The following is a 12,897-nucleotide window of genomic DNA, read 5'->3' as shown; positions in this document are numbered from 1 at the left end:
TATCCTTATCATGCATCATCAGTGGAAGATGAGGCTAAACATGTTACACTATTAGCTAAGCGAAGCTCTAAACTAGCTTTAAACAACACCAAAGAAATAAGCACTGTAGACGGACTGTAGACAGAACCGCGTTACAGCACAAAGTAAGTGGAGATTAATGTGAAATTAAGAAGTAGGAGTTAGGGAGAGGATACCAGTTGTATCATCTGCAAATAATACTAACTTTAAGTCTTCATCACATACCCCCTCTGTTCTTGTTGATTATAGGTTGAGTTGTTGTGTACTATTGACTTTGTTTTGCTCAAACAATTGTATGTAATAAAAGAGAATAAGGAAGTAGTTTAAATGTTGTGTTGATATTGTTACACTGTCGATAGCACTCACATAAATGCATTGAAAAATGTACAGTTAATACACGTGATCGGTATCAGTATTTGTATCGGTTTATTTCATTCCTGGATGATCAGGAATTGTTTTTATTCTTTTTGTAATATTTCTCTATTTTGTTTCCTTTTAAACCCCCATTATTTACTTTTTACTTTTTTCTTTAAATTGATCTCAACTCTGTACACTGCTGCTGGAATTTAAATTTTCCTGAAGGAACTCTCCTGAAGGAATCAATAAAGTACTATCTATCTATCTATCTATCTATCTATCTATCTATCTATCTATCTATCTATCTATCTATCTATCTATCTATCCCAATTTTCTCGCAATCAAAATGTTTAGGACACCTGTATTGAATTCTGTCTGATTCATTTCTGTGCGTTTATACACAATCATCAAGATAACGATTTATTTTATCATTCTTACTATTACAATTGTACCTCAACCGAAGTCTTCCCCAACTTAAGAGTGTTTTAAGAAAAGAGCTGAGTTGAGTTACAAATATCCCCTCCATTAGATGGCGTTGCAAATGCCATAGCACGGTTTCCCATTGATTGCCAAAATACCTGTGGCCTTTGGGGCGTGGTCAATATTAGTCATCACATTATTTGCTATGATGCATATATTTTGTGTAAAAAGGCAAAAAAAAGTATCCTATTATAGCAGGGGTAGGGAACCTATGGCTCTAGAGCCAGATGTGGCTGTTTTGATGACTGCACCTGGCTCTCAGATAAATCTTAGCTGACATTGCTTAACACGATAAGTAATGAATACTTCCGCTGGTAATCTAAGTGTCAAAAATAACGTTCAAAATATAAAACATTCTCATGCATTTACATCCATCCATCCGGTTTCTACCGCACCTGTTCAAGAAGTCGCATTAATGGTAAGAAGTATTTTATTTATTTTTGGTTAGCCTCAGAATAACAATGTTATTAAAAAGAATAAGAGACTTATTATACTCTAAAAATGTTGGTCTTTCTTAAAAAATGCATGTAAATAGTTGTATTCAGTGTTAAAAAAAAAAGATAATTATATGGCTCTCATGAAAATACTTTTAAAAATATTTGGCTTGCATGGCTCTCTCAGCCAAAAAGGTTCCCGACCCCTGTGTTATAGTATCAACATATACCTTTTCTTACATAATATTTTGCTTGATTTGTTTCATTGTATATGCTTATTGTAATATACTTTGTAGATTTTTTTTTTTTTGTAGAAATTCCTGCAATCTTTTCACGCTTTCTTTATTAAAGAATCAACTGGCAACAAATCTGGCATCTCTTTCTGGTGTATCATTAGGCAGACTGTACTCTTGTTTAGAGACATCGCACTGCTGGGATACTTTCTTTGCTTAAAAGCCACCATTTTTGAAGATTTCCTTTTGCGGGTATGTCTCCGATACCTTAAAGTACATCCACAGTCAGCACAAACCTGCTGCCCCTGATTCAGACAACGCTGTGCGTATTGCTTCTGTCATTACAACATTTGGTTTTGGCAGCACCCATCTGGTAATCAAAGTACGTCTTTTTTCGGTGCGCAGTCAATAGCGCGCAATTAAAAAACTATATCTATATCCATTCAAACTCTAAATACCTGTTGATGTTCATTTGTATGTTACTGTGTTATGATGTTCATTTTTCCCATAGTCTGTAAACACGCCATGTCGGCGAAGAATGAGGAAGTTTTGTTCTGTGTCGGAGTGAAACGCAAAGGACTTTGTGTATGTTTTTCTGGATGTTACAATACATTATTACAGTGTTGCTTAATTTTGTTTTCACATTTAAAAAAATTTGTTTTTTTTAAATGTGAAATTTTTAAATGTCCGCCTGGACTTACTTGCTTGCATTAGCTAGAGATAGACATACCGTATTTTTCGGACTATAAGTTGCAGTTTTTTTCATAGTTTGGCCAGGGGTGCGACTTGTGTGTGAAATTATTAACACATTACCGTAAAATATCAAAAAATCATATTTAGCTCATTCACATAAGAGACTAGACGTATAAGATTTCATGGGATTTAGTGATTAGGAGTGAAAGGTATTTTGGTAAATGTATAGCATATTCTATATGTTGTAGTTTTTTTAATGACTCTTACCATAATGTTATGTTAAAATACCAGTCACGTTCTCAGTTGGTTATTTATGCGTCATATAACATACACTTATTCAGCCTGCTGTTCACTATTCTTTATTAATTTTAATTTGCCTTTCAAATTTCTATTCTTGGTGTTGGGTTTTATCAAATAAATTTCCCCCGAAAATGCGACTTATACTCCAGTGCGTCTTCTATGTTTTTTCCCTTCTTTATTATGCGTTTTCGGCATGTTCGCCTTATACTCCGGAGCGACTTATACTCCGAAAAATGCGGTAACTGTGTTTTTCAACCATAGGAAGGAATCAATCAATGTTTATTTATATAGCCGTAAATCACAAATGTCTCAAAGGACTGCACAAACCACTACGACTACGACATCCTCGGAAGAACCCACATAAGGGCAAGGAAAACTCACACCCAGTGGGACGTCGGAAGAAAAAAGGAAAAAAGTTCAATGGAAAAGTTGATTTGAGATACAAGTATTTTGAGTTAAGAGCTCCGTCACAAAACCACATAGGCTTGTATGTTGAGGTACTGCTGTATTTGTAGTAGGGTTTATGTGGCTTGTTAAGTTCTGGTACTGATTTTTAGCTGGCTATTTTTCTGTTTCAGGTTGTTGTGCCCCCTCTCCCTGGTAAAGCTCTAATCCGACAGCTGCCATTCCGAGGGGACGACGGGATATTTGATGATTCGTTCATCGAGGAGAGGAGACACGGTCTGGAGCAGTTTCTCAACAAGTAAGCCACACCCAGTTTGAGTCTGTTTTCCACAGTGGTCTTGCAAAATTACCCGAGTTGATTCAATTGTGCCTTTTACACCGAACACAGAAAAATGTGATATTGCAGCAACTATACTTTAGTAACTGCAGACAGCATCCTCGCTATGAGCCACTTAAATGTATGACACATACAATACTGTGACAATGACTTTCACATTGTAAAGGTTTGGAGGAGTGAGTGTGAAGTATTAAACTTAAAACCACAATCACTGAATTGTGAAATTGGTAAGTCCTCCCAAATTTTTTTTCAATTTGGAGCCTGCTGCTAACTGCCCCGTTTAATTGTTTATAATTGCTTCACAAAGCTCAAGAAACAACCAACACAGACTCAACATCATATTCCCACATTTGTTTTATTTCTGATGTTTAATTTAGGATAATTGTGTCTGTAATTACAGCGTGTGGGTTTTGCGTGACACCCTGTTTGTTTTTCCCCCTCCTCTTGTTTCAGAGCTTCTTTATTCCCAGCTGCTGAACAATAAAAGTTACAACGCACTTGTAATTATTTGCTTTGATTGCGATGTGGTCATTATCATTCTTTCATGTGCAAATGTTTCAGTACAGCCGGTTAGAACATTAATAAGAGTGCAAAAACAGTGGAGCAAATTGAAATTCATACTTTCTTTTTATAAGATGACAATGTGTTGGTAATTAAGATGTTGGTCCCTGAGTCTTGTAAAAAAAAACAACCCTGCTGTTAATCATAGCATTGTTCTGAAATATGTGATTGAGAGCATTGTGAGAGGTGATTGTCCCACCAAACAAGTGACGAGGAGGAGAAGGAAGACAAACATTATTCAAATATTATTCCAACATCTTACTTATTTATGTGGCACCTTGGTCTCAAATCTCGCTTCATCTTTTTTGGTCTAAAATCCATTTTTGAGCTGTGTAATTTGTCTGAAATATTTCCAATTCAAGGTTAAGATGTATCACATTGAGTCCACTCTGGGTCTCAGGTGCACTAGATCCTGTGCGTCAATTCCAAGGAACACTCAGGCAGGCCTGATGTCAGAGTGGCTTTTTTATGAAACATTTCCCAAAAATTTTAATGAAAGTGACATGATGACTTATTTCCCTTTAATAAGTCATATTTAAAGTTCTATTGCCTTCCCTCAGTGATTACCCCCCTTTCCCCATCCATTATTTTGTGCCGAAAATTAAATTAAAATCAGCGTTTTTTGATTGATTGATTAATTGAAACTTTATTAGTAGATTGCACAGTTCAGTACATATTCCATTCAATTGACTACTAAATAGTAACACCCGAATAGGTTTTTCAACTTGTTTACATCGGGGTCCACGTTAATCAACTCATGGTAATGGGTTTACCGGATATTTTAGGTATCACTATGCAATGAGGGTGCCCTGATAAAGGGTTTACGGTGTTCCCTGCTCTTCTTATTTTAGGTGGTATCTACTTTCAATAAAATGTAATCATTTTAATAACAATTTCCGTGTTTTAGAGCAACAAGTTGTACAAATGAATTCTAAAGTACAATGTAATGCAATCTAAGATCACCTGTAAATGCGTGTCTTAGCCTAATCCTAAAATTTCCCTCAAAAACCAAATATCCCTAACTTTTTATGAGTATTATTTAGTAAAGTACAGGTACTGTGATACCTCAACTTCAGCATAATTCGAGATACGACCTGTCTCTGCTTTAAGTTGCAAGCATAATTTAAGTTCTGAGCCCGCTTTGCAGCTGGTTGAAGTGATATTTGTCACAGGGTTGTGCCGTTTGAGCAATAAAGAGTTTATATGTTTACAACTTTCTGTTAGGGCTTTTTTTTTTCTTTACACAGGAAACAGTTGTGCACATCTGAGCGACGCTTAGAGATCAACACAATCCTGTTCTCCAACGTCACAACTAAGAATGTTAGTGCAATGGAGAAAAATTCAGATGACCGAATCAGAGAGAAAAAAAACATGTCTTACCAGTAAGCAGCCGACCCAGCGAGTTATCCCCGTCGCAGCATTGTCAGTGCGCATCACACAAGCCCCCGCCAGCTTACGCAGCATGTAGACTTTTATCCTTTAAGTACCATATTGAGAATCTGCAAAGGCTGTGATTGACGTGTTTTAATTTGTTCTGTCTTGTCCTTTTGTACACAGACAGACAGTATATATCCTCACCGGTCTGTCCCTTAAATACGTCAGTGTTTAAAATGACAGCAATTTGCTAGTTCTTATTGTTGTACAACAGAAAAGCAGCCCGTAGACACTTACAAAATCCACTTTTCAAGGCAGACCGTAGCAATTATTTTATTTATGTAATGCAGTAAAAATACAAAAAAAACCCAATAATGTCTGACGGAATGCTAAAAACGTTATGACGGACCACCTCAAATTTGATCCTAAAGTTCTTTTTTTTTTTTTATTAAAGGCATTTGACATGTTAAAATGTTGTTTTAGTACAGCCAAACTCAGACTTTATTTATTCCAATTCCTTTCAATAGTCGGTGCTAATTTGTGATAACTGAACTGAATTATATTTATATAGCGCTTTTCTCTAGTGACTCAAAGCGCTTTACATAGTGAAACCCAATATCTAAGTTACATTTAAACCAGTGTGGGTGGCACTGGGAGCAGGTAGGTAAAGTGTCTTGCCCAAGGACACAACGGCAGTGAGTAGGATGGCGGAAGCGAGAATCGAACCTGCAACCCTCAAGTTGCTGGCACGGCCACTCTACCAACCGAGCTATACCGCCCCACAAAAGTGTTTTGAGCTATGAACCAGTCATGAAACGCAATGTGCCTGTAAGTTGAGGTACCGCAATATATAAATAAATATTAAAAACTAGCATCTTAGTTGAATGACCATCCTTTTAGTTGTTTTATAAGTAAATATACTGTAGTACTAAGATGATACCTTTTCAATTTTATTCATTTATTTATTTTTTGTCAGTACGTAACAGCCCGACCTCTCAGAGCCCAGCCCGTTAGTGGTGATGGATTTCCGTTCCATACGGCAGGTTTTTCCTTTTTCAATGTCCGGGTCTATTGTCTTTGGCTGTAGGGTTGCGTCTTGTGCATTTGGTCGTCTTTTCTCCATCGTGAGGGTGAGTCCGTAACATGCAAAATGGCCGACTGAAAGATCTTATGAGTGCTTGTGACTCGATATGAACAATTTCATTGGTGTTATGTGACGAGGCTGAGTTTATTAGTGGCAGCATTTTGTAAAGCGCAGAGTTCAAAGCGTAGGAACAAGACTGGAAAGTACGGTATGTGTTAGTGTTATATCTAATATACCTCATTAATGATAAATTAATTTTATTTTCAGAACATATCAATGGCCAATAAAATAATCTATCCATGGGCCAAAAATGAGCCCAGGACACACTTTAGACACCCCTGCTTTAGCGTTTTCAATTAACCTTAGATGTATATTTTTGGAATGTGGAGGAAGCTGGAGTACCCAGGGAAAACCCACACACAGAGATGCCCAAAGAGAGACTCAAGCCCAGATCTCTTCACCATTCAAGCTACATGTTTGATTTACACTTAAGCATAATTGTACATACAATCACAAACGATTAAATGTTAGCATTATTTGGCAGAAAAAAAATTCACCTTTTTCAAAGAAAGTGATCACGTTGCAGCAATTGGAACGCAATCTTTGTGCATGTTCTCACTAAGTTAAAAAAAAATATGCATGTTAGGTTAACTGGATTCTCTAAATTCTCCATAGGCGAGAAATTCTACAGTTTGTGTCCTACCTCTCGCCCAAATCCAACGCTCAACCGTGACCCTCATGTCCTGATTGTACCACCTCGTCTTGGACATACAGTGCATCCAGAAAGTTTTCACGGCATTTCACTTTTTTTACTAGAGATGTCCGGTATTGTCCAACTCTTAAATACCGATATATACAGGCTTGGAATTAACACATTATGCCAAATTTTGTTGTGATGCCCCTCTGGATGTATTAAACAATGTAACAAGGTTTTCCAAAATAAATCAACTCAAGTTACGGAAAAAAGTGCCAGCATGCCACTGCCATATTTATTATTGAAGTCACAAAGTGCATTATTGTTTTTAACATGTCTCAAAACAGCAGCTTGGAATTTGGGACTTGCACTCCCTGAGGTTGAGGTGGGCGGGGTTGGGGGGTGGGGGGGGTGTTGTTGAGGTGTGTGGAGGGGGGGGGGGGGGGGGATAGGGGGTAGCGGGGGTGTATATTATAGTGTCCCAGAAGAGTTAATGTTGCAAGGGGTTCTGGGTATTTGTTCGGTTGTGTTACGGTGCGGATGTTCCCCCGAAATGTGTTTGTCATTCTTCTGGTGTGTGTTCACAGTATGACACACATTTGTAACACTGTTAAAGTTGATTATACGGCCACCCTCAGTGTGACCTGTATGGCTGTTGACCAACTATGCCTTGCATTCACTTGTGTGTGTGAAAAGCCGTAGCTATTATGTGACTGCGCCAGCACGCAAAGGCAGTGCCTTTAAGGTTTTTGGCGCTCTGTACTTCACGCTACGTCTGTGTGCTCAGCTGCGTTTTAAAAAGTCATACATTTTACTTTTTAAAATAAAGCATTTATCGGCCGATAATATTGGCAGTCCGATATTATCGGACATCTCTAGTTAAAGCTTTATTCCAAAATGGAATAAATTAATTTTTGTACTTAAATCTCTACACCCAATACCACATAATGACAACGTGAAAATGTTTTTTGTAGAATTTTTTTTGTAAATGTAATGAGAAAAAAACAAAAAAAAAACTTTACTGCCTTTTTTCAATACATTGTTGATGCATCTTTGGCAGCAATTGCAGCCTCAAGTCTATGAATGTGATGCCACAAGCTTGGGCACACCTATTTTTGGCACTGTTGCCCGTTCCTTTTTGCAGCACCTCTCAAGCTCCATCAGGTTGGATGGGAAGCATCGGTTTACAGTCATTTTCACATCTCTACAGAGATCAGATATCAAGTCTCTGCTCAAGTTGGGCCACTCAAGGACATTTACAGAGTTGTCCTGAAGCCAGTCCTTTGATACCTTGTCTGTTTGCTTAGGGCTGTTGTCCTGCTGAAGGATGAACCGTCGCCCCAGTCATGAATTCAAGAGCGCTCTGGAGCATGTTTTCATCCAGGATGTCTCTGTATATTGCTGCATTCATCTTTCCCTCTATCCTGACTCGTCTCCCAGTTCCCGCTGCTGAAAAACATCCTTAACATGCTTCACTGTAGGGATTTTTGGGCCTGGAGATGAACGGTGCCAGGCGTCATGTTTCATCTAAACATAACGCCTGGCATTCACGCAAAGACTTCAAGCTTTGTCTCATCAGACCAGAACATTTTGTTTCTAATGGTCTGAGTCTTTCAGGTGCATGTTGGCAAACTTTTTACTGGGGCGGTATAGCTCAGTTGGTAGAGTGGCCGTGCCAGCAACTTGAGGGTTGCAGGTTCGATTCCCGCTTCAGCTATCCTAGTCACTGCCGTTGTGTCCTTGGGCAAGACACTTTACCCACCTGCTCCCAGTGCCACCCAAACTGGTTTAAATGTCACTTAGATATTGGGTTTCACTATGTAAAGTGCTTTGAGTCACTTGAGAAAAGCGCTATATAAATATAATTCACTTCACTTCACTTCACTAAGAAATGGTTACCATCTGGTCACTCCACCATAGAGGCCTGATTGCTGGATCACTGCAGAGATGGTTGTCCTTCTGGAAGGCTAATTGGGGACAGGTGGATCCCATGATTGGGTATACAAGCAGCTTTCATGAAACGCTCAGTCATTCACAAACGATGGGGTGAGGGTCACCACTTTGTGATCAAATGTGTGAGCTAATTGTCGAACAGTTTAAGAACAACATTTCTCAACCAGCTATTGCAAGGAATTTAGGGGTTTCAGCATTTGCGGTCCGTAATATCATCAAAAGGTTGAGAGAATCTGGAGAAATCACTGCATGTAAGCGATGATATTACTGAGCTTTGTTCACTCAGGCGGTACTGCATCAAAAACTGACATCAGTGTGTAAAGGATATCACTACAGAAAATCGCTGTCAGTAACTACAGTTGGTCGCTACATCTGTAAGTGCAAGTTAAAACTACTATGCAAAGCCAAACCCATTTATCAACGACACCCAGAAGCGCCGCCGGCTTCGCTGGGCCCGAGCTCATGTAAGATGGATTGATGCAAAGTGGAGAAGTGTTCGGTGGTCTGACGAGGCCACATTTCAAGTTGTTTTTTGGAAACGGTGAACGTCATGTCCTCCAGACCAAAGAGGAAAAGAACCATCAGGACTGTTCTAGGCGTAAAGTTGAAAAGCCAGCATCTGTGATGGTATGGGGGTGTATTAGTGCCCAAGGCATGGGTAACTTACACATCTGTGAAGGCACTATTAATGCTGAAAGGTATATACAGGTTTTGGAACAACATACAGTATGTTGCCATCCAAGCAACGGTATCATGAACACCCCTGCTTATTTCAGCAAGACAATGCCAAGCCACGTGTTACAACAGCGTGGCTTCATAGTAAAAGAGTGCGGGTACTAGACTGGCCTACCTGTAAACCCGACCTGTCTCCCATTGAAAATGTGTGGCGCAATATAAACCCTAAAATACAACAGACACCCTGGACTGTTGAAAAACTTAAGCCGTACATCAAGCACGAATGGGAAAGAATTCCACCTGAAAAGCTTCAAAAATTTGTCTCCTCACTTCCCAAACATTTACTGAGTGTTGTTAAAAGGAAAGGCCATGTAACACAGTGGTAAAAATGCCTCTGTGCCAACTATTTTGCAATGTGTTCCTGCCATTAAATTCTAAGTTAATGATTATTTACAAAATTAAGTTTCTCAGTTCGAACATTAAATATCTTGTCTTTGCAGTCTATTCAATTGAATGTAAGTGAAAAAGGATTTGCAAAACCTTGTACTTGTTTTTATTTACAATTTACACAACCTGGTTTTGGGTTTTGTACCTGTGATTTTTTGTTTTTAATAAAGTATTAAGGGTCTTTTTGTGTAGAATTTTGAGGACAAAAATGAATTTATTACATTTTGGAATAACACTGTCACATAACAAAATGTGGATAAAGTGCCAAAAGCACTGTACATTGATCTATTGCTCTTTAATAGGTATTATCATTTTTTGCTCCACCTTTGACCCTGACTATTGTGATCATGTGTTTCAGAGTGGCTGGCCACCCTCTGGCCCAGAATGAACGCTGCCTGCACATGTTTCTACAGGACACGTCCTTGGACAAGAACTACACCCCGTCCAAAGTCAGACAAGCTTGAAAGGATGGTGCAGCCCACCCGGCCCAATCTGAGTCCCGGCCCACTAAACCCAAAGGTCACTTTTTCCTTACACTGCTCCTCTCAGACAAATAAACAATTCAAAGATAACCCCTTCCCCAAATATATATATATCACTCACTCACCTGTGTTTTGTCTCCCCCCCCAACCCTTTTTTAATAGCAGAGAATATTCACAGCATTACTATGGTCCAAAGTAATATCTCTAGATGTCTGGAAAAGCCACTGATATGAGTGTATAATTATTTTTATTATTAGCCGTGTCTTGAACATTTATGGAGTAACTTTTCATGTCCTTAAAGCTCTCGTAAGACCCACAGAATGTATAGTGGATATTGGCATGTCGCATTCTAAGTGAGCCTCGAAAACTAATGTTGTTAACCCCCCCCCCCCCCCCCCCACCCCCCCAACCTACAAAAAAAAAAAAAAATTAAGCATGTGTGTGTACCGTCAACCAGCACTTGCCCAAGTTATCACATCGCTTTTCTAGAAAGTCAATTTACACAGAGGGAACTGCAGTATTTCTACTGGCTATGTACGCGTTTTGAGATTTATATACTGCTGTGCCATTATTGTTTATTTTGAAAATTTTCCAATAAAACAAGTGAAATGTCAAGTGTATATGTGCATACTCATTTATTTCAACTAACTGACCTGTTTCACATAGATGTGCCTATTTGACCACCCGAAATATATGATGTACTTTGAGAATGCAATTACAAAACTTGTATTTTTTTTTTCACTGAGTAATATTACAAAAAAAAAGCAGTTGAGGCTCTAATCTTTCTTGGTGTGTCTAAATAATTGGTAATTTTTTTGTTATACCTATAAACATTTTTGTAAATGTAAGAGGCAGAGGAGAAAAAGAAAAACGGCAGATCAACTGGTCTAAAAAGGGAGTCTATTTAAAGGCTAGAGTATACAAATGAGTTTTAAAATGGGACTTAAATGCTTCTACTGAGGTGGCATCTCGAACTGTTACCGGGAGGGCATTCCAGAGTACTGGAGCCCGAAATGAAAAAGCTCTATAGCCCGCAGACTTTTTTTGGGCTTTGGGAATCACTAATAAGCCAGAGTTCTTTGAACATTGATTTCTTGCCGGGACATATGGTACAATACAATCAGCAAGATAGGATGGAGCTAGACCGTGTAGTATTTTATACGTAAGTAGTAAAACCTTAAAGTCACATCTTAAAGGCCTACTGACATGAGATTTTCTTATTTAAACGGGGATAGCAGGTCCCTTCTATGTGTCATACTTGATCATTTCGCGATATTGCCATATTTTTGCTGAAATTATTTAGCAAAAATATGCAGGTGAGCCAGTATAGGCCTAATATGATCAAACTTTCTTGTTCTTGTCAAAAGTCTAGCAGCCGCATTTAGTAAATTTTTTCCATATAGTTTTACCTCAATGTGCATTTTATTATTTTTAATTTCTTATTCTTTTGTTTTTTTCATTTCAGGTGAACTAAACTGAGCGCACAAGTTCTCTAACCATTAATCTTTGTAAAAGTAAAAAAATCCAATAAACAATTTGTATTCATAAGCATGTTTTGTTTTTATATTGTTGATAAACTAAGATTAGCACACTAGTTTTCCAACTTTTTTTTTCTAGAAACAATTAAATTATATTTTTTCATATATTTGTACTTCTAAACATGCGTTATATTTTTTATGTAATTTATTTGAGGTAAAACAAGAAAAGCACACTTCTTTTCCAACCTTTAAAAAAAAAAAATATATATATATATATATATATATATAAATATCAAGACATTTTTTATTGTTATTTTGAGGTGAATTAAGATGAGGGCAAAAAAAAAATTAAATATTGCTATTCATATGTATGGTTTCTCCTCTGTGCATTTGTGCTAATTTCCTTTTAAATTGTACATTAACTCAAATGAGCACACCAGTTTTCCAACATTTTTTTTCTAAAAACAATTAAATTATATTTTTTCATATATTTGTACTTCTAAACATGTTATATTTTTCATGTAATTTATTTGAGGTAAAACAAGAAAAGCACACTATTTTTCCAACCTTTGAAAAAAAAAAAAAAAATATATATATATATATATATATATATATATATATATACATACATCAAGACATTTTTTATTATTTTGAGGTGAATTAAGATGAGGGCGAAAATATATTAAATATTTCTATTCATATGTATGGTTTCTCCTCTGTGCATTTGTGCTAATTTCCTTTTAAATTGTACATTAACTCAAATGAGCACACCAGTTTTCCAGCCAAATGTATTTGTTCATATGGTTTCCCGCCTATGTGTGCTATTTTTTTAAATATTTAAAATTTTTTTTAGATAAATCAAGATTAGCACACTAATTTTCCAATCTTTGTT

The 12,897-nt window shown here is 37.4% G+C and overlaps 1 protein-coding gene across 1 annotated transcript in view; it reads left to right on the top strand.

Annotated features, from left to right (window-relative positions):
- The window catches only part of snx3 (sorting nexin 3), a 44,090-nt gene extending 32,948 nt beyond the window's left edge, over positions 1-11,142 (top strand). The window contains exons 3-4 of the mRNA XM_061885699.1: positions 3,094-3,218; positions 10,404-11,142. Coding sequence (XP_061741683.1) covers positions 3,094-3,218; positions 10,404-10,509 — 231 coding nt within the window. The 3' untranslated portion in view covers positions 10,510-11,142. The remainder of the gene's footprint in view (positions 1-3,093; positions 3,219-10,403) is intronic.
- The last annotated feature ends 1,755 nt before the right edge of the window (positions 11,143-12,897 follow it).

This window comes from Nerophis ophidion, linkage group LG24 (genome assembly GCF_033978795.1).
Source record: "Nerophis ophidion isolate RoL-2023_Sa linkage group LG24, RoL_Noph_v1.0, whole genome shotgun sequence".
Classification (NCBI taxonomy): Eukaryota; Metazoa; Chordata; class Actinopteri; order Syngnathiformes; family Syngnathidae; genus Nerophis; species Nerophis ophidion.
The sequence above is the reverse complement of the archived record's forward strand: the minus strand, read 5'-3'. Positions and strand labels throughout refer to the sequence as shown.